We start from the raw sequence: 26217 nt of genomic DNA on the forward strand, positions 1-26217 counted from the left end.
CTCTGTGTGTGTCTGTGTGTGTGTGTCTCTCTATGTGTCTCTGTGTGCGTGTCTCTGTGTGCGCGCCTCTGTGCAAGTGTCTCTTGTGTGCGTGTTTCTGCGTGCCTGATGTCTGCGTGTGTGTCTCTGTGTGTGTCTGTGTGTGTGTGTCTCTCTATGTGTCTCTGTGTGTGTGTCTCTGTGTGCGCGCCTCTGTGCGAGTGTCTCTGTGTGCGTGTTTTTGCGTGCCTGATGTCTGCGTGTGTGTCTCTGCCTGTGTGCGTGTCTCTGTGTGTGTCTCTGTGTGCGTGTCTCTGTGTGTGTCTCTGTGTGCGTCTCTATGTGCGCGTCTCTGTGCGAGTGTCTCTCTGTGAGTGTTTCTGCGCGCCTGATGTCTGCTTGTGTGCAGTCTCGGCCCGAGTCATGATTCCCATCGGAGCCCTGACCTCCTCCTTCTCATTGGAGGGTCACCAGGACCTCAAGATCCTTCAACCCTGGTGGGACGTGTTGTGCGACATGCTCTCCGTGCCCATGTTCATGATCGGCATCTTTGCCGGGATGCTGCAGGTGCGTCGTTCCAACAACGCTCCAGAGAGCCCCCCCACGCACATTCATCAATGTCGCCGCCTTGCTCATGGACATTGTATAACATCGCGCCACGGTGGCCGGGAGATATTGACGACCTCGCCTGGTATGTAGGAGGTCATAGGTTCCATCCCCGACCCCTGCTGCATATTTGGACTCTGCGTATGTCTCATCAGCACGGTGGCCGCGAGATGTTAACTACCTCGCCTGGCACGCAGGAGGTCGTGGTCTCCAACTCTGCGTGCGAGCTAACTCAAAGCGCTGGCTAGAGAGCGAATCTTGGGTCGATTTGGGTTGCCCCCCCCCCGTATACACCGGGAATCGCGCAAAGTGAACCACCTGCGTGGAGCGGCGTCCTCCAGGAGACCACACGGTGTCACGTGACCATGACGACCGCTCGTCATGGTCACGCGGTACCCACTTCCCCCGCCTCCGCCCAGAACATGAACGAGCGCATCCTGTGTGTGCCGGTGCCGAGCGGCTTCGACGTGGATCTGAAGGAGTGGAACGAGACCGTGCTGAGGGACCTCGTGGCCAACCCCAGGGCCCACAGGGTGAGTGAGGGTCCCCCTCGGGCCGGCTCGGCACCACCTTGTTGCCAGCGGAAAGGCCGGCTGCGCCACCGACAGTTGCCCGAGGAATAGTGTCGTGTATAGTGTAGTGTATAGTGTAGTGTATAGTGTAATGTATAGTGTCTATAGTAGTGTAGTGTATAGTGTAATGTATAGTGTAGTGTATATTGTAATGTACATTATAGTGTAATGTATAGTGTAGTGTAATGTATAGTGTGGTGAATACTATAATGTGGTGTGTAGTGTATAGTGTAATGTATAGTGTAGTGTAATATATAGTGTAGTGTATAGTGTAATGTATAGTGTAGTGTATAGTATAACGTGTGGTGTGTAGTGTATAGTGTAATGTATAGTGTAGTGTATAGTAGTGTAGTGTATAGTGTAATTTATAGTGTAGTGTATATTGTAATGTACATGATAGTGTAGTGTATAGTGTAATATATAGTGTAGTGTATAGTGTAGTGTAATGTATAACGTGTGGTGTAATGTATAGTGTAGTGTATAGTGTAGTGTAATGTATAGTGTAATGTATAGTGTAGTGTAATGTATAGTGTAGTGAATACTATAATGTGGTGTGTAGTGTATAGTGTAGTGTAATATATAGTGTAGTGTATAGTGTAGTGTAGTGTATAGTATAACGTGTGGTGTGTAGTGTATAGTGTAATGTATAGTGTAGTGTATAGTAGTGTAGTGTATAGTGTAATTTATAGTGTAGTGTATATTGTAATGTACATGATAGTGTAATGTATAGTGTAATATATAGTGTAGTGTATAGTGTAATATCCTAGTACAGCACACCAGTGTGTTGGAGAGCAAAGCCACAACATTGACGATCTTGAGTACGGTGACGTTTCGCCAGTAATTACAACCGGCATCATCAGGCGAAAGCCAGATTTGAGCCAGCTCTGTCACCCTGCAAGGGAGGGGCATGCGATATCACCGCCACGCCAGTTCACTTTGCCCTTCTGCGTGCGTTCCCACACTCGCCCAGACCGGCTTCGACCAGTACCAGTACCGGTTGATCAACCAGTTCTGCTACGACAACGCGGTGCTGTGGATCAGCAAGTACTTCCCGCACCTCGTGGTGCTGCACACGCTCGTCCTGACGGCCACCAGAAACTTCTGGTTCAGGTTCCCGGAGACGAGCTCCAAGATTGAGCACTTTGTGTCCGTGCTGGGCAAGTGCATGGATTCGCAGTGGACCACGCACGCCGTCCACGAGGCCGCGCTTGACGGGGTGGCAACAACGGCGGCGGCGTTGCGGCCGCCGCTGCTCGCCACGGCGGGGAGCTGCAGGTCAGAAGGGGGCTGACGGAGAGACGGCCCACGGCTCCTTCCTGGTTATTATCCCCTCTCTTGCCTTTGTCATTCCTTCCCCCCTTAAGTAAAAAAAAACCTAAAAAGTTCCCCTTTCACCCTGCAGGGGGACCCCGCGTGGGTTTGGGGCAGCGAGCCCGTTCACACATATCTCTATCCCCCTGCTTTTCATAACCGGTTTGGCTTACGGTTGGCGGTGTGCGTGTGTGTGTACGTGTGTGTGTATGTGTGTGTGGGGAGCGGTAGTGTAGCGGTTAGCGCGCTGCTGTGCTATGAACCTGGCGACCCGGGTTCGATTCCCGCTCACGGCCAACACCAGTGACGATTATCTGAACCGGTCCTGGGCCTCCCCTAGGTCGACTCAGCCTCAAATGAGTACCTGGTGTGGTGGATAAAAACATTGCCACTGCGGAGACTAAGGTGGTCGGGCGTGGTGCTGGCTGCCCACCCCCTCGTATACCGTTCCGGCCTTCATAGGTGCTCGCTAACAGCATTTGCCCCTACAGTCTGTTAAGGCTATAAGGGGATCTTTGTTTTGTTTTTGTGGGGAGCGGTAGTGAAGCGGTTAGCGACCTGCGCTATGAACCCGGCGACTCAGGTTCGATTCCCCCTCACGGCCAAGACCAGCGACGATTATCTGAACCAGTTCTGGGCCTCCCCTAGGTCGACTCGGTATCAAATGAGTACCTGGTAAACATCGCCACTGGGGAGACAAAGGCGACCAGGCGTGGTGCTGGCCACCCACCCCCTCTTGTACAATTCCAGCCTTCATAAGTGCTCGCTAACAGCACTTGCCCCTACAGTCTGTTAAGGCTATACAGGGGATCTTTGTGTGCGTGTGTATGTGCGTAATGATGTGGGTGTCTGTGAGTCTGTATGGGTCTTTGTGGGTCTCTACGGGTCTCTGTGAGTCTCGATGGGTCTCTGCGGGTATCTGTGAGTCTCTATGGGTCTCTGTGGGTCTCTATGGGTCTCTGTGGGTCTCTGCGGGTCTCTGTGAGTCTCTATGGGTCTCTGAGTCTCTAAGGATCTCTATGAGTCTCTATGGGTCTCTGTGAGTCTCTATGGGTCTCAGTGAGTCTCTATGGGTCTCTGAGTCTCTATGGGTCTCTGTGAGTCTCTATGGGTCTCTATGGGTCTCTGCGGGTCTCTGTGAGTCTCTATGGGTCTCTGTGAGTCTCTATGGGTCTCTGCGAGTCTCTGTGAGTCTCTATGGGTCTCTGAGTCTCTGCGGGTCTCTGTGAGTCTCTATGGGTCTCTGTGAGTCTCTATGGGTCTCTGCGAGTCTCTGTGAGTGTCTATGGGTCTCTGAGTCTCTAAGGGTCTCTGTGAGTCTCTATGGGTTTCTGTGCATCTCTGCGTCATGACGCGTTGCCCGATGTCCACGCAATCCCACGTACGCAGCGACCCGAGATCCGGCGAAATCCCCATGGAGAAGCTGCCTCCTGAGTCTCCGCCGGGACCGCCCCGGCCCTCCGTCCAGTTTGTCGACCTCGGCGAGGCCGCACCACCCGACCGGTCCCCCCCGGAGCAGAGCGAGGACCGGCGGACGCCATCGGATGATCGCATCCTGGACAAGAAGGAGGGCGAGCAGGCTAAGGCTCTCTTCGAGAAGGTGAAGAAACTCCGCGCTCACACGGAGGCGGGCGGCGGGCTCCACAGGATATACGTGTTGCAGACGGCGGCCCGCTTGCTGCAGGCGCTGGTGGTGCTCGCGTACACCGGCTACGCCTGCCCCAATATGCGCTACCACATCCACTGCGTGGAAGGCGAGTACATCACGGGCTACAGGAACTTCTACTGCGTCCACGGGCTGTGGCGCATCTTCCGCATGATGTGGATGGCCTACGCGACCACGATGTGCGTTTACGCGCTCACCTGTGCCTACGTCGTCTACTGGGTGGTGACCTGCAGGTGAGAGGGGGGGGGGGGCGGCGGTGCTGCCGCAGAGCGGTTGTGTGGCACTGGATCGCCGTCCGGCAGCCTTCTGGCTTTGGCCTACGGGCTTTTCGGCGATCGTGGAGATGCGGTTAGCGCGGACGGCGACACTGCTACGAAGATCTAAACGTAACGTTTTACTAGTGGCTTCGTGGGAGATCTTCCGCGTCAGGACGAGGGTCGACGGGCGCTGAGTTCTCTGTGCTGGGGGGTGGGGGGGGGGGCGCTGACACTGCAGGCTCAAGGAGTACAGCTTCGCGGAGACGCGCCAGGAGACGGGGGTGGACGACATTCCGGACGTGCGCAACGACTTCGCCTTCCTCCTGCACCTAGTGGACAAGTACGACCCTTGCTACGCATCCAAGTTCTCCGTCTTCCTGTCCGAGGTGAGGAGAAGCCGCTCGCAGAGCACGCTGTGCGCTGCACGCACGCCGTACACTGGACGGAGCCGACCGCGCTGATCAGAGATGCGGTGTTAGGACAACAAACTGTGGGTCTCTGTGTGGTGAGCGTGGTGCTGGCCACCCACCCCCTCGTGTGCCGTTCTGGCCTGGCCTGCATCGGTGCTCGCTAACAGCACTTGCCCCAACAGTCCATCGAGGCTATAGGGGGGATGTTGAGTCTTTGGGTCTCTGTTTGAGTCGTGTTAGTCCATGTGTAATGACAGGGTGTCACCTGTCGGCCTGGAGGGGTAATCGCAGTTATAGGCAAGTTATGTAATGACTAATTATAAGGGGGGGGGGGCGTATCGGTAGTAAAGGTCAAAGGCTGAGTCAGACCGCAAGCACCGGGAACCTGCTTGAAGATTCTGGAAGGGGGCGTGGCCGGAGGCGGGGCTTGGCCGCACCGGGGTGTACATGAGGGGGTCCTGAGTCCTGGCTGCGTCGCCGCTCGCCGTCATCTCTCTTTGCCGTCCTGCCACGTGGTCGATCTTCTGCAGGGCTCTCATCGTCGCCGTCGCTGCGCTAAGTCAAGTAACTGTGTAGTTGGACGCCGACGATGGGGTTGTGTAGCCACGTAGAGACGTTTACATATACGTATTGTCCAGTGTGAGAATAAATAAGAAGGCCTCTACGCGATGTGTCTCGGAAGTTGCTCACTACATATGTATAACATGGGGCGGTACGGCTCATTGGGCCCTCGCTGCTGAAACAAATAAAATCCATCCACGCTTGGCTGCTGGTGCTGTTGCTGCTGCTGCTGCTGCAGGTGAGCGAAAATAAGCTGAGGCAGGTCAACGTGGATCAAGTGTGGACCCTGTCGCATCTGACGGGGCTGCTTGAGATCAACGCGCAGGGCGAGAGCGAGCTACGCCTCTGCAAGCTGGCAGCGGTGCCAGTGGACACATACCGCCTCACTCAGATACAGGTGCCCGTGGACACACCCATGCACCCACCCACCCACCCACCTGCTCACTCACCCATCAATTCACTCACCCAGACACCCACTTACCCACCAACTCGCCCACACACCCACCCAACCACTCTCGCACACACCCACCCACTTGCTCACTCACCCACTCGCTTGCCAACACACCCACTCACGCACACACCCACCCACACACCCACTCACTCACCAACCCACTCACCCACACACCCATCCACTCACCCAGACACCCACCAACTCACACACCCACCAACTCACTCACCCACACATCCACTCGTCTACCAACTCACCCACTCGCCCAACCAACTCACCCACATACCCACTGACCCACACACCCACTCACCCACTCACCCACCAACTCACTCACCCTCATACCCAATCCCCCACCGAAGGTGCTGACGCTGGACTCGATGCACGGGGTGACGCTGGGGGCGGCGGTGGTGCAGTTGGTGAACCTGCACCAACTCCGGCTGCTGAACTGCACCGTGAGCGTCGACAATCGCGCACTCGCCTTCCTCAGTGAGGAGCTGCACCAGTTGGAGGTGCGTGGGTGGGTGGATGGGCAGGCGGGCGTGAGGGTGGGTCGGTCGGAGCGGTCCATTCGGCTCCACTGACCCGGCCGTGACATCACCAAAAAGTCACCTCCCCCACCAAATGTATTTAAGTCGCAGTGTCGGGGACCGATATTCACCGTTGCCGTTCGCGGCGTCCGCCCCCCCCCCCGCGCCCTCTTGCAGGTGAAGTTTGCGGTCAAGGCGGAGGTCCCGGGCTGGCTGCGTGAAATGCGCCACCTGGAGGAGCTGTCCCTGGAGGGGCCCCTGACGCCCGCGCTCCTTAAGCCGCTGGGCGGCCTCAGGCGCCTGCGGGGCCTGCGCCTGACGACAAGCGTCGCCCGCCTCCCGCCCGGCCTGGCCGCCGTCGCTAGCGGCGGCGTGCGCTCGTTCGCCCTCGACAACGGCGGCGTGCGCCTCGAGTCGCCGGCGCCCCTGAGCAAGCTGCGCGGCTTGGAGACGCTGCGGCTGACGCGCTGCGGCCTGGAGCCCGCCGAGCTTCCGCGGCCGGGTTGGTCACCCGGAAAATATATCCCCGCTCCGGCACACCGCGTCCGGTATACCACGGAGTCGAGCGCCACCTACCGCAGTTTACCGGCGACCCGGTGAACAAATGGCGAGGCGCCAAACCCCGTGAGGGGGACCCCTGGAATACCGCATGCCGGGTGCCGCCGACGCGCGGCCGAGCCGCCCGCGGCGGTGGCGCCGTACCGGCCTTGCTGCGCTGGCACGCCTCCGCGGCGAGGGCGCACGACATGCTGACGATGCGCTCCAGCTCCTGCACGTGCACCTCCGCCTTGCCCCGCGTCGCCTCGCAGCTCGCCGGCGACGGCGGCGGCGCCGCGTTCTGCACGCTGGCAACGCGGAGCGGGCGGGGAAATGTGACGGCGGGCGGTCGCGGCAGTGCGAAACCGGAAGGCGGCCCCGGTTAATACCGCGACGCACCGTGACGCGTGCGTGACGACGCGAGCGTGACGACGCTGTACCTGGACTTGGCGAGCATCGCCTTGATCCGCTCCGTGTTCTTCTGCCACGCCTCCATTCCCAGGGGGATCGGCGGCTCCTCGGGGTCCTCGTCCACGTGGCGCTCGGGCACCGTCACGTGGCGACGAGGGGGGGGCACCTGCGGGCCGGGGGGAGGGGGCATAACCGTGACCGGCTCGTCATCAACATCATCGCTCCCGTTATCATCGGTAAACATCATCGTCATCGCTCGCTGTCATCGTCACCATCAAATGCCGTTGCAAACATCGTAACCATGGTCATGAATAGTGACATCGTCATGGCTCTCTTTACCACTGTTATCGTCATGACAATCGTCGTCATAACTACGGTTATCATTGCTGCCTTTGCCATCATCATATACATAATTAGCATTGCTATAATCAAAATCATTTTCTACATCACAACGCTACCATTGCCTTTATGGCTGTGATCACCAGCACCTAACAACAGACACAGAACAATGCTCAGATTTGGATCTCTCTCTCCGTGACCTCCTGCCCGGGTCCAGCTGTTTTCGCTCCTGACCTCCGACTCCTGATTGGAACCCAGGCCTCGTAAGCCCAAAATCCCAGAACTCTCAGCAGCATTTGAAACATCACCGCCAAGCGCCACATCTCTCACCATCCCAACACCCCCCCCCCCCCCCTCTCACTCATCAACCGGATATAGCTCTCAATCCAGACCTGGATCTCTACCCACTGATCTCTAACCCTGGATCACCTCTGACCTTGGCTGTGTCTCACCTCTGACCTTGGCCGTCTCTCACCCCTGGCCCTAGTGTGTCTCACTCCTGACCCCGGCTGTGTCTCAACTCTGACCCAGGCTGTGTCCCACCCCTATGACCCTGCCATCTCACCTCCCACTTTCACCCAGGATTTGGCTGTCTCTCACCTCTGACCCTCACCGTCTCTCACCCTGAACCCCCGGCTGCATCTCACCTCTGACCCCGGATCGTAGCTGCCGTCGAGCTCCGTGCATGCGGTGCGGAGCCGCGCGATCTCCTGCGCCGGCGTCTCAGGCGCCGGCGCGTCCTGCACAGCGCGCTCCATCTCGGCGATGTCCAGGTCGTCTTGGCGCTGCCTCAACTTCGTGAGCTGCAATGACGCGGCGGCGGTGTTGGATAAGGCAGGCGGACACCACACCACCACGGCCTCATGGCCCATGGCCTCGTGGCCCAAAACCTCATGGCCCAAGGCATCGCCCACCGTCTCGCCACGGTGTCTCCCCCGCGATAAAATGCGCCACATCGGTTGACGCCAGGCCCACCGAGTGGTAATGACGCGGAAATGGCGGCACCTCAACGTAGCAACGGCGCGAAAAGCCACGGCTCGTGGAACGTGTCGACTGACTGGGATGGCCGTCCTCTCTGTGCTACTTTGTACGTGCCATGGGTTGACTGACTGAGATAGACTGGCAAATGCACCACCTGTGCCCCCCTACTGGTGCCAACAAACAAACCGTCGGGGCAAACGCTGCTAGCGAGTAGCAGCACCTATGAAGGCCGGCACGGCACACGAGGGGGTGGGCTGGCCAGCACCACGGTCGTGCCAACACACACACAGGGCACGTGCCATCTTCAACCCACACATACAGGGCACGTGCCAACCCCAACACACTCACACACCCGCGAGACGTCCACGGACGCGGGCCGTGTGGGCGACCGCGCCGCCAGGACGGTCCGGCGGTCGAGCGTCATCGCGTGGCCGCGTCGGCCCGATCCCCCCGGGGTCACCGTCGTCGCCGCGTCCCCCCCGACGCCGCTCCCGGCCGCCGCCGCCGCCGCCTTTTGATTAAGCTTGAGCCGCTCCAGTTGCTCCTCCGCGGTCATCTTGCCCCGGGCGGCACCGCCCGCGGGACCGCCCGCCGGGTACAGCGCGTCCATCGCGCTCTTGGGCCGCTCCTAGCAATGACAAAAACGATGGCCACGATGACGATGGCGGCGACGATGGTGACGATGATGACGACGGCGGTGACAAACAATGGGCGACGCTCGCAACAACGAGCAAACGGTCACAACAACGAGTGATGGTCACAACATTTGTGGCCAGGTCGCCTCTGATTGGGTGGGGGATGAGAGGGATGGGGGGGGGTGATCGGGTGGGGGATGGGTGGGTGGGAGGATGGGAGGTTGAGGGGATGGGAGGGTGAGGGGATGGGGCATGGGGGTCCCTCTCACCCGGCTGAGCCGGGCGCCGTCTGCACGGAGGTGCACGAGGTCAGCCTGCAGCAGCAGCCGTTGCTGCTGCTGCTGCTCGTGTGAGCGTCGCTGAGCGATCTGCAGGTGCAGCACCTCCAGGGACGACTCGATGCACGCCTGCGCCGCCACGCACACACGCACGTACCCACACATGTACGCAACCACGTACCCACACATGCACCCACACACGTACCCACACACGCACGCACCCACATACACACGCACGCACCCACGCACCCACGCACGAACCCACGTACCCACGTACCCATGCACACACACACACACGCACGCACGCACACACGCACGCACACACACACGCACAAAGATAAAGATGCCTTCCATCCACCCGGGTAGCCTTTGCAAGCTGTCGGGGCAAGTGCCGTCACGGCGAGTAGCGTCGCCACGTCCCCCCACTGCCGATGATTCCACTTCGCACAGAGCACTCATTTAAGTCCGAGTCGACCTCGGTGAGGACCAGGACTGGTTCAGATAATTGCCGTCACTGATGCAGGCCTTGAGCGGGAATTGAACTCGGGTAGATGGGGTTTCAGCGCAAGCGTGGCCCTAATCACTGCACCATCGCTCTCCAAAATCAAATAAAAGTGCCTTGACAGACTGTTGGGGCAAGTGCTGTCAGTGAGTAGCAGCAGCAGTGCCTATGAATGAGACAAAGATCCCCCATATAGCCTTAACAGACTGTTGGGGCAGGTGCTGTCAGCGAGTAGCAGCATCAGTGCGTATGAATGAGACAAAGACCCCCCGTATAGCCTTCACAGACTGATGGGGCAAGTGCTGTTAGCGAGTAGCAGCAGCAGTGCTTATGAATGAGACAAAGATCCCCCGTATAGCCTTGACAAGACTGATGGGGCAAGTGCTGTTAGCGAGTAGCAGCAGCAGCTATGAAGGCCAGCACAAGCGGGTGGGTGGTTGGTCAGCATCACGCGCGCTACAAAGACAAACATCCCCTGAGTAGCCTTAACAGACTGTTGGGGAAAGTGCTGTAAGCGAGCACCTATGAAGGCTGGCACAGCACACCACTCCCGGTCGCCTTTGTCTCCCCAGTGGCGATGTTTAATACACACCGTACCAGGTACTCATTTGAGGCCGAGTCGACCTAGGGGAGGCCCAGTACCCGGTTCAGATAATCGTCACCAGTGTTGGCCGTGAGCGGGAATCGTGAACTCACCTCCTCACTATCGTGACCTCACCATCGTGACCTCCCCTCCTCACCATCGTGAACTCACCTCCTCACCATCGTGAACTCACCTCCTCACCATCGTGACCTCACCTCCTCACCATCGTGAACTCACCTCCTCACCATCGTGAACTCACCTCCTCACCATCGTGAACTCACCTCACCATCGTGAACTCACCTCCTCACCATCGTGAACTCACCTCTTCACCATCGTGAACTCACCTCTTCACCATCGTGAACTCACCTCCTCACCATCGTGAACTTACCTTCTCGTTGCGCAGATGCCTCAGCCTGGTCTCCTGCTCGTGAAGTGTTTTGTTGAGGTCACACAGCCGCGTCAGCTTCATCTGTCGCAGCCACAACAGACAAAGATCACCCCCTGCCCAGTGGAGGCCTTGAAGAGACCGCTGGGGCAAGCGCGTCTCGCGGCCACAGGCACACACAGACACACAGACACAACCAGACCCACAGAGACACACAGAAACACACAAAGACAAAGATCCCCCATATAGCCTTAACAGACTGTAGGGGCAAGTGCTGTAAGTGAGCACCTATGAAGGCCGGAACGGTACACGAGGGGGTGGGTGGCCAGCACCACGCCCGACCGCCTTTGTCTCCCTAGTGGCAATGTTTACAAACCACACCAGGTACTCACTTGAGGCTGAGTTGGCCTAGGGGAGGCCCGGGACCGGTTCAGATAATCGTCACTGGTGTTGGCCGTGAGCGGGAATCGAACCCAGGTCGCCAGGTTCATAGTGCAGCACGCTAACCGCTACACTATCGCTCCCCACACACAAAGACAAAGATGTGTGTGGGGAGCGATAGTGTAGCGGTTAGCGCTATCGCAGACCCACACAGATACACACAGACCCACACAGAAAGATGCAGACAGACACACGCAGACACACAACAACAACCGCCATTCACCACTAATTGGCGGTGACGTCACCACGACACTTGTGCCAGGCCATGTGCACCTTGAGGCCACGTGAAGTGTCGAACGCCCGCTGGCAGGAGGTCACGGGGCAGACCCAAGTGCCATGGGTCGACTTAGATGACTGAGATGACTGGCTGATGCACCACCTGTGCCCCCTACTAGCCAAACTGCTGTGCTTTAGCCACCCCGCGCTCCGCTCGTTGTTGTGAGCGTTGCTCCTCCGCCCTCCGTTGTTGTTGGAGGGCGACTGCCTCCAACTGCCCAGTAGCGTCCTTCACGAGCCTCCTCCACAGAGGCCGATCTTGACACCGCTGGTACCAGTAATCGGCAAGTCCACTCAGCTCCACGTCCTCCTGTACCACATCACTCCATGTCTTCTCTAGCCCGTGCCGCGCCCGTTTAGCCCCCTCGATCCGGCCGAACAAAAGCTGTTTAGGCAAGCGGTGGCTGGGCATGCGGGCTACATGACCCAGCCAACGCAGCCTTGCCTGCTGGAGGAGCTCACCAATGGGACCTTGTCCAGATCTTTCAAGGATTTGTGAGCTCCTCACACAATCCAGCCTGGTGAAACCCAGGATGGATCGTAGGCAGGCAAGCCTAAATGTTTCTAACCGGCGAAAATGTGCCATTAGGGGGGTCCACGTTTCGCAAGCATAGAGAAGGGAAGGAATGACTGTGGCCGAGAAGACCTGAAGCTTAGTGCGGAGCGACAGACCAGGTAGCTTCCACACAGCATTACGCAACCGATGAAAAGATATTGCCGCTCCACTGATTCGGAGTGAGACCTCTGCTGTTAAACTGGAGCCGGTCATAAGCACACAGCCCAGGTATGGGAAACTCTCCACTCTCTCCACAACTGCCCCATCACCGATTGGGAGTTGTGGGGGTGGAGTGTCCGATGGTACAAAATACCCTGTGACCCCATCGTGTGACCTGGAGACCCGCCTGTGACCCTCCGTGACTGTGTGTGACCCCCGTGTGACCCCCCCCGGTGGCCCCGTGACCTCCCGCGTGACCTCGTGACCCCTCCCCCCCCGTGCCGGACCTGTGACTGGTTTCTCTGCAGCTGGATGAGCAGCAGGGTCAGCTCCTCTGGCTGTGCGTAACCACCGCCATCACCGTCGTCGCTGCTATCATCATCATCATCATCGTCGTCGTCGCGTCAGCATTATCAACACCGCCATCGCCGCACAAACGGAGCAACATCGGCCGCCACCCCGTTACCATTGCACCGGCGTTGTCCACCCCGATAGCGGGATTGCCGTGGACGCACCGACCAGACAGCCACCGGGTGGCGCAGCCGTCGGGCGGGGCGAGAGCGGTTTGACTCGCCGTCGGAAGGAAAGGTCAAGAGGTCAAGAGGTCAATGTTCGTTGAACTTCTTTTGCGAAGGGTGGGGGGGCGTGGGGGTGAGCGGGAAGGGTGAGCGGCGAGGGTGAGCATGGGGGTGAGCGCGGGGGTGAGCGTGGGGGTGAGCGGCGAGGGTGAGCATGGGGGTGAGCGCGGGGGTGAGCGGCGAGGGTGAGCGGCGAGGGTGAGCGTGGGGGTGAGCGCGGGGGTGAGCAGGGAGGGTGAGTGGGGAGGGTGAGTGTGGGGGTGAGCGGGGAGGGTGAGTGGGGAGGGTGAGTGTGGGGGTGAGCAGGGAGGGTGAGTGGGGAGGGTGAGTGTGGGGGTGAGCGGCGAGGGTGAGCGGCGAGGGTGAGCGCAGGAGTGAGCGTGGGGGTGAGCGGGGAGGGTGAGCGGTGAGGGTGAGCGTGGAGGTGAGCGCGGGGGTGAGCAGGGAGGGTGAGTGGGGAGGGTGAGCATGGGGGTGAGCGGCGAGGGTGAGCGTGGGGGTGAGCGGCGTGTGTCTCACCGTGCGGCCCTGCAGGCTGGGCGGGGTGGACTGCGGGGTGGACTGCGGGGTGGGCGTGTGCACCATGGACGGTGTGGGCCTCCTATCCAGCGTCTGCATGCACTGCGAGACCATAGGGAAAGACAGCCAGACAGTCAAACAGCCCGATACACAGACAGCCCGATAAACAGACAGCCCGATAGACAGACAGCCCGACAGACAGACAGCCTGACAGCCAGACAGTTAGACAGCCCGATAGACAGACAGCCCGATAGACAGACTGCCTGACAGACAGCCTGATAGACAGACAGCCCGATAGACAGACAGCCCGATATACAGACAGCCCGGCAGACAGACAGCCTGACAAATAGCCAGACAGTTAGACAGCCCGATAGACAGACAGCCCAATAGACAGACAGCCCGATAGACAGACAGCCCAACAGACAGACAGCCTGACAGACAGCCAGACAGTTAGACAGCCCGATAGACAGACAACCCGATAGACAGACAGCCTGACAGACAGCCCGATAGACAGACAGCCCGACAGACAGACAGCCTGACAGACAGCCAGACAGTTAGACAACCCGATAGACAGACAGCCCGATAGACAGACAGCCCGACAGACAGACAGCCTGACAGACAGCCAGACAGTTAGACAGCCCGATAGACAGACAGCCCAATAGACAGACAGCCCGATAGACAGAAAGCCCGACAGACAGCGCCATACGTGTGTGGGGGGGGGGGGGGGGGGGCAACCGTACCCGCGCTCCGTGGCCGTGGCTGAACTCGGCAGCGCGTTGCCGGCGCGCCCCCGGGGCGGCCGCCGCCACGTCCACCCCCCCGGGGGCGCCCACCACCACCACCAGCGACTGGCGGTAGCTGGGCATGGACCTGGGCAGCGTCTGGGTGGACGCGATGCTACGGGGGGGGGGGGGGGGGGGTGGGGAGGAGGGAGAGGGGGGGGGAGAGGAGAGGAGAGGGGAGGAGGAGGATGGAGGGGGTCAGGGCCCGTTCCTTGCTCAAGGTTTCACAGCGACGCCTCACCGCTGCGACCCGCAGGGTTCACAGCCACGCGTGTCCATCCCCCCCATCTCGTCTCTAACCATTCTCCACCTCCTCCCCTCCACCTCCTTCCCTCCACCTCCCATCTTCACCCCCCCCCTCCTCCTTCACTCCCTGTCACCAATCTTTGAGCTGCTCCCCCCCCACCCCTCCTCTACCCCCCCAACCGCACCCCGGCGTCTCCCTCCTTTCAAGCGGTCTCTCTCGTTCTTCTCCTTCAGCGACCGCATCATCCACTGCTCCAGCTGCACCGTGGAGTCACGCGTCTGCCTCTCCAGTGCCGCCGCCGCCCGGTGGCCCTCGCCGGCGCCGCCAGCCGCCCCGTAGCCAAACTCGTCCTGGTTGAACGCGGACAGGCTGCTGCTGCCGGCAAGCCCCATCCTGTCCGTGCTGTGCCGCTGCAGGCGCAGCTGCAGCTGCAGCGGCTGCTGCGGTTGCTGCGGCTGCTGCTGGTTCGGGTGACATAGAACCACGCCGGACTTCGCCGCCGCTTCCGGCCGTAAGATCGCGGCGCCGGCGGTGGGGCGATCGGCGGCCTCCGCGGTCGTTCGGCCTGGGCCCGCCGACGGGTCGAACCTCTCGTCGCCGTCCCGCCGCTCCGCGGCCGCCCCCCTCTCGCCATCGCCGTCGCGCAGCTGCCGCCGGAGCTCCTCCGCGGCCACGGCTGCCGCCGGAGCGTCGTCGTCCGTGCCGGCCCGCGAGCGAGCCGGCCCCTCCTCTGTCACGATCTCCACATCGCCACGAGGGCCGCCCCCCCGTTCGTCGTCGTCGTCGGAGCGCGGCGGCCTCCACCGGGCCGGCGCCGCGACATCTCCCGGCGCCCCACGGAGCCCGTCAACGAGCACCTGCCCCCCCGCCTCCTCCTCCGCCGCCGCTCGCCCGCGTGAGCGGTTGCCCCCGCCGCCGCCACCGCCGTTGCTGGACGTTGGGATCAGATCGCGTGAGACGCCGCGGTGGCTGGGAGATGTTGACTACCTCGCCTGGTACGTGGGAGGTCGTGGGTTCAATCCCGACTCTCTCTTCCGTGGGTTACGTGGATTCTTCTCCACATTTAGAATTGATATCCCAGGTTTTTTTCTTGGGTTAGATCGCGTAAATGTGTAAATGTTGTGTCGTTAAAACCCGCCACCACCCGACACAGCCAACTTGTAAGGGTTGTCATGTAAACAGAACGTGGCCAATTCGTCACTAGTACAGCACTAGTGTGTAGTGTATAATGTAGTGTATAGTGTAGTGTATAGTCGTGTAGTGTATAATGTAGTGTATAGTAGTGTAGTGTATAATGTAGTGTATAGTGTAGTGTACTAGTACAGCACACCGGTTGTGTGTTGGAGAGCCAAGCCACAACATTTAAATTCTGAATATTGTGACGCTTCGCCAGTAAATACAACCAGATTCATCAGGCGACAGCCAGATTTGTGGAGAAGTCCTCCACCTGCTACGTTCCTTATATAGAGGCGTAGATGTGGTGACCACACTTCTGCGCTCTTGCGCAAAGTGGGGGGGGGATTACTGAGTCAACCTAAGAGCCTACGCGTTAAACTGATATAAATATGGCGTTGAACCCACCAGCCAACCGACATTGAGCAAGGTTTGTCACCTAAATCGACGGTTTAGAGTGTATGGCTTGCGAGAAATGTCCACTTCGTTGAGCTATCGTTTGTGGCCACGTCGCTGTGAACTCCCAGGCGGTGTACGTGCCGGGCGGTGTACACCCTGCGCCACCCTGCGCCACCCTGCGCCACCCTGTGCCACGCTACCATCCGATATTGGGAAGCCGCTGGAGCCGCTGGAGCTACGCAATTTTAAATCATCATCATCTAGATTGACAAACTAAATTCTTGAGAACTCCTCTTTGTGTATAGGTTGCTGTCCTTCCCCCGCACCTCCGATTAGCACGGAAGGCTACGTACGGTGCGAAAGAAGTTCAACATACATACGTACATACATAGACTCACACAGAGACCCATATACTCGCAGAGACCCACAGAGACCCGTAGTTTGACGTCCTTCCCCCGCACCTCCGATTAGCACGGCTGGCTACGTACGTTGCGTTCAACGCACACGCACGCGCACGCAAACGCACGAGGGGGGGTTGGAGGGGAGGAGGTGTCTCACCCCTGCGGGATCTCCATCTGCAGCTGCGACGCCTGCGCCATCGCCTTCATCCACACGCGCATTTCCTCCAGCGAGTCGGCGGCGAAGTAGTAGGTGCGCATGCCAGCGTGCCGCGCCTGCCACGGCACACGAGTCAAGTGGCGCCCCCCCCCCCCCCTGCCGGCTTCTCGTGCCTCTGGCTCGGAGGCCCAGCCTGTGGAGGGAGGGGGGGGGGAGAATAGAGGAGGTGGGCACGCACGCACGCAGGTAGGCAGGCACGCACGCAGGTCAGCTGCATTATAACCCAGCCAGCTGCATTATAACCCAGCCAGCTGCGTTATAACCCGTTCAGCTGCATTATAACCCGACCAGCTGCATTATAACCCAGTCAGCTGCATTATAACCCAGCCAGCTGCGTTATAACCCGTTCAGCTGCATTATAACTCAGTCAGCTGCATTATAACCCGACCAGCTGCATTATAACCCAGTCAGCTGCATTATAACCCGACCAGCTGCATTATAACTCAGTCAGCTGCATTATAACCCGACCAGCTGCATTATAACCCAGTCAGCTGCGTTATAACCCAGTCAGCTGCATTATAACCCAGTCAGCTGCGTTATAACCCAGTCAGCTGCATTATAACCCAGTCAGCTGCGTTATAACCCAGTCAGCTGCATTATAACCCAGTCAGCTGCATTATAACCCAGTCAGCTGCATTATAACCCAGTCAGCTACGTTATAACCCAGTCATCTGCATTATAACCCAGTCAGCTGCATTATAACCCAGTCAGCTGCATTATAACGCAGTCAGCTGCATTATAACCCAGTCAGCTGCATTATAACCCAGTCAGCTACGTTATAACCCAGTCAGCTGCATTATAACCCAGTCAGCTACGTTATAACCCGGTCAGCTGCATTATAACCCAGTCAGCTACGTTATAACCCAGTCAGCTACGTTATAACCCAGTCAGCTGCATTATAACCCAGTCAGCTACGTTATAACCCAGTCATCTGCATTATAACCCAGTCAGCTGCATTATAACCCGTCCAGCTGCATTATAACCAAGTCAACTGCATTATAACCCGACCAGCTGCATTATAACCCAGTCAGCTGCGTTATAACCCAGTCAACTGCATTATAACCCAGTCAGCTGCGTTATAACCCAGTCAGCTGCATTATAACCCAGTCAGATGCATTATAACCCAGTCAGCTGCATTATAACCCAGTCAGCTACGTTATAACCCAGTCAGCTGCATTATAACCCGCGTTATAACCCAGTCAGCTGCACTATAACCCAGTCAGCTGCGTTATAACCCAGTCAGCTGCACTATAACCCAGTCAGCTACGTTATAACCCGTTCAGCTGCATTATAACCCGACCAGCTGCATTATAACCCAGTCAGCTGCATTATAACCCAGCCAGCTGCGTTATAACCCGTTCAGCTGCATTATAACTCAGTCAGCTGCATTATAACCCGACCAGCTGCATTATAACCCAGTCAGCTGCATTATAACCTGACCAGCTGCATTATAACTCAGTCAGCTGCATTAAAACCCGACCAGCTGCATTATAACCCAGTCAGCTGCGTTATAACCCAGTCAGCTGCATTATAACCCAGTAAGCTGCGTTATAACCCAGTCAGCTGCATTATAACCCAGTCAGCTGCGTTATAACCCAGTCAGCTGCATTATAACCCAGTCAGCTGCATTATAACCCAGTCAGCTGCATTATAACCCAGTCAGCTACGTTATAACCCAGTCATCTGCATTATAACCCAGTCAGCTCCATTATAACCCAGTCAGCTGCATTATAACCCAGTCAGCTGCATTATAACCCAGTCAGCTGCATTATAACCCAGTCAGCTACGTTATAACCCAGTCAGCTGCATTATAACCCAGTCAGCTACGTTATAACCCAGTCAGCTGCATTATAACCCAGTCAGCTACGTTATAACCCAGTCATCTGCATTATAACCCAGTCAGCTGCATTATAACCCGTCCAGCTGCATTATAACCAAGTCAACTGCATTATAACCCGACCAGCTGCATTATAACCCAGTCAGCTGCGTTATAACCCAGTCAAATGCATTATAACCCAGTCAGCTGCGTTATAACCCAGTCAGCTGCATTATAACCCAGTCAGATGCATTATAACCCAGTCAGCTGCATTATAACCCAGTCAGCTACGTTATAACCCAGTCAGCTGCATTATAACCCGCGTTATAACCCAGTCAGCTGCACTATAACCCAGTCAGCTGCGTTATAACCCAGTCAGCTGCACTATAACCCAGTCAGCTACGTTATAACCAAGTCAGATGCATTATAACCCAGTCAGCTGCATTATAATCTGGTCAGCTGCATTATAACCCGGCCGGACTTTACGTCGTGAACTCCGTCGCGATTGTATTTCCCGTTTTTGCCTGCATTGCTTTGATGCATTCGAAGTAACGGTGAAGTGTAACTTCACTGTTGCAGTTGTATTCGTCTGGCCTTTAACTTATGAGATAAAAAAATACATACTTTGCGTGAATGCGTGTGCGTGCGCGAACACAAACATCGCACGCGTGTACAAAAGTGCGAATTTGTTCGCATACAAATGAGGCTTTCCAGAGCACGAAAATTACATCGTAAATAAATATTCATTAATGTCATCGATTCATCAATGAAAGCCCATTAAAATAGCCATTGTTATCAACTCCTCGTTTTGCCAATCCACTGCCAGATGAAGCCCTCCTCATGCCGTGTCAGCCACGGGGGTTGTTTGGCCATACTTCACCGCTCTGGAAAGCCTCACCCCAGCGATTCTCCGAAACTCCATTCCTCAGGAGGGTCCCTGCCCCCCGACCTGATTGGCCAACAGCTTCCTCTCGAGTAGCTTTGCATTTTTTATTGTTTTAGCCCCGTGCGACGACGTGCAGGTCAGCTCGTTTTATAAAAAGAAAATTCGACGCGAGTATTTTCTCCCGTCGGCTTTCCCCCTCGTCTTATAAAGGTTTCATTTCTTTTTTAATCGACGTACGGCAACGTCAATAATTTCCGCTTTTGAAAAAAAATCGTCGCCGGTTTTTGAACTCCTTTGGAGACGAGAGAGAGCGGCATCCGCCAGCAGGAGCCCACCGCGGAAGCGCTCAGGCGTGTCCGGAGAACGCCACGAGGAAGGAGGCGTCCCAGAACCACTCCCGAGATCCAACGCCCCATGGCGACCGCACGGAAATTTTTATCTGAAAAGCCGAGGAGCTGTTTTGGGCTAAAAACAAAACGCGGCAAGAACCCCCCCCCCCCCCGTCCATCCCCAAGTCCCCGCGACCCCGAGCCCAGCCATGCGGGCGCGTACCTTTGTCCGGCGAGTGAAGCCGCCTTGCGAGCGAGCGGCTCACGAGGTCGGAGTGAAAGGAGCGACAGTCCAGCCGAGAAGACACCCAGAGAGGCACGGAGAGGAGGAAGAGGCGTTTCCAGAGTTCCCAGGGGGTCACGCGGCACGGGGGGGGGGGGGGGAACACATTGACGACGGCGACGCACGCACAAGCAGCCACGCGCATCACACCCAGTCCCCGCATTGCACCCAGTCCCCGCATCGCACCCAGTCCCCGCATCGCACCCAGACCCCCCCGCACCGTCTCACCGCACAGCGGCGTTTTCTCAAACTCGCGCGCTGTACGGGGCATAGCAGCTGCAGCAGCTGGCTGCGGCACGGAGACCATGCAGGAAAGGTAATTTCTGAAAATGCGCGGAGGGGGGGGGGGCAAACCGACGTCGCCTCGGTGGCCGTGCCGTTACTACCACGTGCGTCGAGACGCAGCGTCGCTTTGTGAGCAAGCCGCAACGCCGATCGTTAGAACAGTCTAGACGTGTGGCGTGGGGTGGGGGTGATGGAGCTATCCATAATTTCTCAACGTCCACTTTGAACGAAGCAGATGGTGCGTGGTGATTACTGCGGTTAATACCACACACACACGCACACGTTAATACCACACACGCGCGCACACACGCTAGTACGTCGCGCATCATGCCTTCTACGTGAGCGAGGGGACGGCGTGAGCGGCGTAGCGGGCAAGCGGTCGCACCCCCCGCACCCTCCACCCGAGGCCCCCACCCCTGCCCACCTGAGCAGGGCGTTAGTGAGCGCGCGGCAGGGAAATCCGTTAGTGGGCGGGCAGTCGAAAGTTAGCGAGCCGAAACCCCCCCCCCCCCCCCCCCCCCCCGTGCAACGACGAGCACTCTGCACATTCACGTCATGTCGCATCCGAGAACACAAAGCACACGTGACCAGCGGCCACTTAAAACGATGGTGAATATTATTGTTGTGATGACAATCACAAAAACGAGAGTGTGCGGGCGTTCGTCAATCCGCCGCGGGATGAAAGGCTCCCCCCCCCCACTGCCACCCCCCACGTGCCGCGGTCGTTGTCTCGGTGACCGTACTTCACCGCGACGGTTGGTGACGCGAGTGAGCGGCGGTGACCCGGCGCCGTGGGCCCCCCGCGTGCGAGCGGAAGGGGGCATCCCGGCACACGACGAGGGTGTGGGTGGCTGGCACCACGCCCGGCCGTCTTCGTCTCCCCAGTGGCGATGTTTACACGCCGCACCGCCAGGCCCGCCCGCTAGGCCCCGCCCGCCAGGCCCGCCCGCTAGGCCCACTCGCTTGTCCACCGTACCTTGAAGGCGAACTTGCGGTTGATTTTATCGTCGGCTTCCACCGGATTCACCTGGAAGCTGGGCAGGGAGATGCTGCCCAGGACACCCTCCTCCTTGTTGTCTGCGCTCCCCCACGGCAGGGGGCCACGGGGCGGGTGGGGGGGGCAGAGTCAGCATGGTTGGGAGGGCAGGGGGGGGGGACAGCGAGCCCGTTGCCAGGGAGCTCCCGTGGCGCGGGGCGGAACGTCGGACATCGAGGCCCCAGCGACGGCACGACGGCGGAGCGACCGGGCCCGCCCACTCGTGGCGACTCGGCTCCCGGCACGTCACAAGTAACCGGGATAACGAGGTGGTAAGGGCTCGGGTTGAGAGGTCAGGGGTCAGAGTGCACCACTCACCTTTGTAGTAGAACAGGCAGAAGTCGGACAGCACGAACCAACGCTGCTTCCACAGCTTCATCCCCGTGCTGTCCTGTGGTGCCGACAGCCACACAGCCACTGCGTTAGGACGAGACTCCTCTATGTGAGTCTATGCGTCTCTGTGTGATGAGTCTGTGGGTCTCTGTGAGTCTGTGGGTCTCTGTGTGAGTCTGTGGGTGTCTTTGAGTCTGTGGGTCTTTATGCAAGTCTGTGGGTCTCTGTGTGATGAGTCTGTGGGTCTCTGTGTGATGAGTCTGTGGGTCTGTGTGAGTCTGTGGGTCTCTGAGTGAGTCTATGCGTCTCTGTGTGATGAGTCTGTGGGTCTCTGTGAGTCTGTGCATCTCTGTGTGAGTCTGTGGGTCTCTGTGTGAGTCTGTGGGTGTCTTTGAGTCTGTGGGTCTTTATGCAAGTCTGTGGGTCTCTGTGTGATGAGTCTGTGGGTCTGTGTGAGTCTGTGGGTCTCTGAGTGAGTCTGTGGGTCTCTGTGTGATGAGTCTGTGGGTCTCTGTGAGTCTGTGGGTCTCTGTGAGTCTGTGGGTCTTTATGCAAGTCTGTGGGTCTCTGTGTGATGAGTCTGTGGGTCTCTGTGTGATGAGTCTGTGGGTCTGTGTGAGTCTGTGGGTCTCTGAGTGAGTCTATGCGTCTCTGTGTGATGAGTTTGTGGGTCTCTGTGAGTCTGTGGGTCTCTGTGTGAGTCTGTGGGTCTCAGTGAGTCTGTGGGTCTTTATGCAAGTCTGTGGGTCTCTGTGTGATGAGTCTGTGGGTCTGTGTGAGTCTGTGGGTCTCTGTGTGAGTCTGTGGGTCTCTGTGTGAGTCTGTGGGTCTCTGTGTGATGAGTCTGTGGGTCTCTGTGAGTCTGTGGGTCTCTGTGTGAGTCTGTGGGTCTCTGTGAGTCTGTGGGTCTTTGTGCAAGTCTGTGGGTCTCTGTGTGATGAGTCTGTGGGTCTGTGTGAGTCTGTGGGTCTCTGTGTGAGTCTATGCGTCTCTGTGTGATGAGTCTGTGGGTCTCTGTGAGTCTGTGGGTTTCTGTGTGAGTCTGTGGGTCTCTGTGTGATGAGTCTGTGGGTCTCTGTGAGTCTGTGGGTCTTTATGCAAGTCTGTGGGTCTCTGTGTGATTAGTCTGTGGGTCTGTGTGAGTCTGTGAGTCTCTGTGTGAGTGTATGCGTCTCTGTGTGATTGGTCTGTGGGTCTCTGTGAGTCTGTGGGTCTCTGTGTGAGTCTGTGGTTGAGCAATAGGGAGCCATCCCTTGACCGCACCCGGGCATCGATCAGCCTCCCATTATATCTGTACCATATGGAGATTCTCCCGGTACAGCTATTGAAGGCTTCACGAACTACGTGGTCAAAATAGATGCTAAATAATGTGGGAGCCAGAGGACATCCCTGTCGCACCCCAAGGTGTACAGGGAATGGCTCTGACTCCCGGCCACGTAGTTTTACCCGGGCCCGCTCACCATCATGAAGGTCCTTAATGATCGTGAGCAGAGGGTCAGGTACTCCAAAAGCACGAAGAACGACCCAGAGCCCAGGCCTACTGATGGTATCATAGGCCTTGACCAGGTCAATAAAGCAGAGATGTAGGTCTTGTTGGAATTCCCTACACCTCTGCTGTAGCAGACGGACAGAAAATATGGCATCTGTGCAGGACCGCCCTTTCCTGAAACCGCATTGCGGCTCCGCAAGCCTCTCCTCAGCGTGCCTGGCAAGGCGATGCTGAATAATCCTTGCCAGGACCTTTCCCGGCACACTGAGGAGTGAGATGCCCCTGTAGTTGTTACAGTCTGTGCGGTTCCCCTTCTTAAAGAGGGGAACCACCAGGACATCTTTCCAATCCTGAGGAACCCGTCCAGTGGTCCAGACCGTTGTTATGATGTCATATAGGACAGTCTGTGCACAAACGCCACCCTCCCTCAGCATTTCGCTTGGGAGATCATCTCTGCCCGCTGCCTTTCCTGGTCTCAGACTCCGGATCGCCTTCAGTACTTCCTCAACAGATGGCACCTCAGCCAGCCACTCACAGGGGGTGACTTCTTCCAATATTTGAGGCACCGCAGCCTCAGCAGGGTCATCCTCACTTTGTGCCACGATGTTTTCCTGGCTGAGGGATTTTCCCTCCCCCAGGACCTCACAGAAATGCTCAGAAAATCTGCAAACCTGTTCCTGGGGGTCGGAGATTGGATCACCATTTTTTCCCCTAATGATGGTAATAGGTGTGGCACTGCAGGTTACTTTTTTGATGGAGTTATATACACACACACACGTGTACACACACACACGTGTACACACACACGCGTGTACACACACACACGTGTACACACACGCGTGTACACACACACGTGTACACATACGCACGCGTGTACACACACGTGTACACACACACGCGTGTACACACACACACATGTACACACACGCGTGTACACACACGTGTACACACACAGGTGTACACACACACGTGTAAACATACACGTGTGTACACACGCACGCGTGTACACACACACACGTGTGCACACACACACGTAGACACACACACGTAGACACACAACAACCGCCATTCGCCACTAAGTGGCGGTGACGTCACCACGACGCTTGTGCCAGGCCATGTGCACCTTGAGGCTGCAGTCACGGGAAGTGGGGAAGGACGTCTTGGACGAGTGTGATCCTTCTACAGATGTCTCTGCATTTTTCGAAGCCATTTTTTTCTTCGGATATCTCGGGATTTTGTTTGACTCTCCAGATTTCTCAGGAGTTTCGCAGACTGTATCCAAGACATTTCAGATATAGTCTCTAGATTTCCCAATATTCTTTTTCTTACCAAAGCTCTCCGATTTCCTGCAGATTTCTCTTTGCCATACTATCTCCAGATTTCTCGATTAACAAACAAAAAAATATTCTCAAGAATTGCCAGTTACTTTTGCATCCAGATTTCACACATTTTCGAAAGTTAATCCACAGCTGAAAAAAAACATGTAGCAGGAACACTTAGTAAACGTCACAACGTTTATGCTCTCGTGGGGGCTGACGCCCTGCTCCCCGTGAGAGGGCGGGATGCCCCCCCCCCAGCTGCTTAGCCCTTGTGTCAGCACAGCGACCGGCCTCGAGTGGTTATTTATTAACTCGCTGGCAGCCGCAGAAACTCCGCAGCTGTACGGATACTCATTAGTTTGCGCTCTCGGGATAACCACCCAGTTTCAGTTTCATTTATTTGGTGTATAGCCCTGTGAGCCATTCGGCTCTTGAATCGGGTGCAACCGCAACAAACAAAAAACAAAAACGCGAACAAGAAAACATCTTAAAGTGACTTTGTGACTTTGTGCAAACAGAAAATCCTGGAAAAAAAATCCTGAAAAAGCACCGTACACCAACGCTGTGTGCAAAAATCCCATCATTCTAACTCCGTACTACAACAAACATGGCCAAACCAAACCCACTAATTTATATCACCCACACATGGCAGTGTGCCAATCGCTGTTCCACCACTCTTCACACACACACGCACAACGCGTCGACCATCAATCTAGTACCAAGGTTTTATTCCCGGCGTGAATAGTGAACCCCTGTTTATGCCCCCCCCCCCCCCCCAGCGAACACTCCACGGATCTCGCCTAGCCTCTTATTTCCCACCCTTCGCGATGTGCGACTATTCTCAGGCTAGGGCTAACGGCAAACAGGGCTGAATTGAAGCAATTGGCGGGACCCCGGGGGTCTCATCACTGCCCCAGGGTGGGAAAAACCATGTAGCGACACGAGTCTTGCCTTACCGACAACAAAACTAGTGGTCAATCGATTGGCCTCGTTGAGAGCTACTCGGGGCACTAAGTTTCGTAAAAAGTTGAAAAATTACATAAACACGTTAAATTCACTGCGGGCGCGGGCTCGCCTTGGCATAGAAGCTGAGGATCGATGGCTGACCGGAGGGCGGACTGAAAAATTATAATTATTGACCTGATTTTTGCGGGACCCCGGGGTCACGCCAAATGATGAAATTGACCAACTGAACGATCACTCACCTCGCGCGGTGGAAGTTGTGGAGGACGGTGGGCAGCGAAGACTCTGCCTGGGCGATGGTTCGCAGCTGCACCCAATGGGCGTCAGGCGGACGCTGAGGGCGGCTGGGATTCAGCGCGGCTCCAGGTGAACTCTGAACTCAATTTGCTCTCTCCCTCCCCTCTTATCTTCTCAAAGCCCGTTAATCCCCAGGTGACATGATGTCATCTTGCGCGTCCAATCGAGTTATTTTTACGTGTCCCACCCATCACTACCTCCTCCTACCAACCCTCCAGTTGCTAAACCTCGATCCTCCACTCTGCTCACAGACATATACACATTCTTTGTGCTTTCAAGACAAAATACCAAGATCCCCCGTGTAGCCTGCAACAGACTGCCGGGGCAAGTGCTGTTAGAGAGCACCTATGAAGGTCGGCCCCTGCACACGAGCCGGTTGGGTGGCCAACACCACGCCCGGCCGCCTTTGTCTCCCCAGTGGTGATGTTTAAGACACCGCACCAGG

General features: G+C 57.1%; 2 protein-coding genes across 2 annotated transcripts; one reads left to right on the top strand and one right to left on the bottom strand.

Annotated features, from left to right (window-relative positions):
* The first annotated feature begins 392 nt into the window (after positions 1–392).
* Positions 393–7260, top strand: LOC116957692 (volume-regulated anion channel subunit LRRC8C-like). Its single transcript, XM_032980004.2, has 9 exons — positions 393–546; positions 1005–1118; positions 2128–2432; positions 3858–4367; positions 4630–4777; positions 5601–5759; positions 6170–6319; positions 6515–6839; positions 7016–7260. Exons 1-9 carry the CDS (start codon positions 403–405, stop codon positions 7258–7260), a joined length of 2100 nt encoding a protein of 699 aa, XP_032835895.1. The 5' UTR covers positions 393–402.
* Positions 7261–16667: 9407 nt separating this feature from the next.
* Positions 16668–21750, bottom strand: LOC142908869 (pleckstrin homology domain-containing family A member 4-like). The gene is made up of 3 exons (XM_076059510.1): positions 21690–21750; positions 21312–21412; positions 16668–16792 (listed from the first exon to the last, which is right to left on the bottom strand). The coding sequence occupies exons 1-3, from the start codon at positions 21748–21750 to the stop codon at positions 16673–16675; spliced, it is 282 nt and encodes a 93-aa protein (XP_075915625.1). The 3' UTR covers positions 16668–16672.
* Positions 21751–26217: the final 4467 nt, after the last annotated feature.

The sequence above is a fragment of the Petromyzon marinus genome, unplaced genomic scaffold, assembly GCF_048934315.1.
Source record: "Petromyzon marinus isolate PM22_M1 ecotype Great Lakes invasive population unplaced genomic scaffold, UKy_Petmar_22M1.pri1.0 PM_G_Scaffold_105, whole genome shotgun sequence".
Lineage (NCBI taxonomy): Eukaryota > Metazoa > Chordata > Hyperoartia > Petromyzontiformes > Petromyzontidae > Petromyzon > Petromyzon marinus.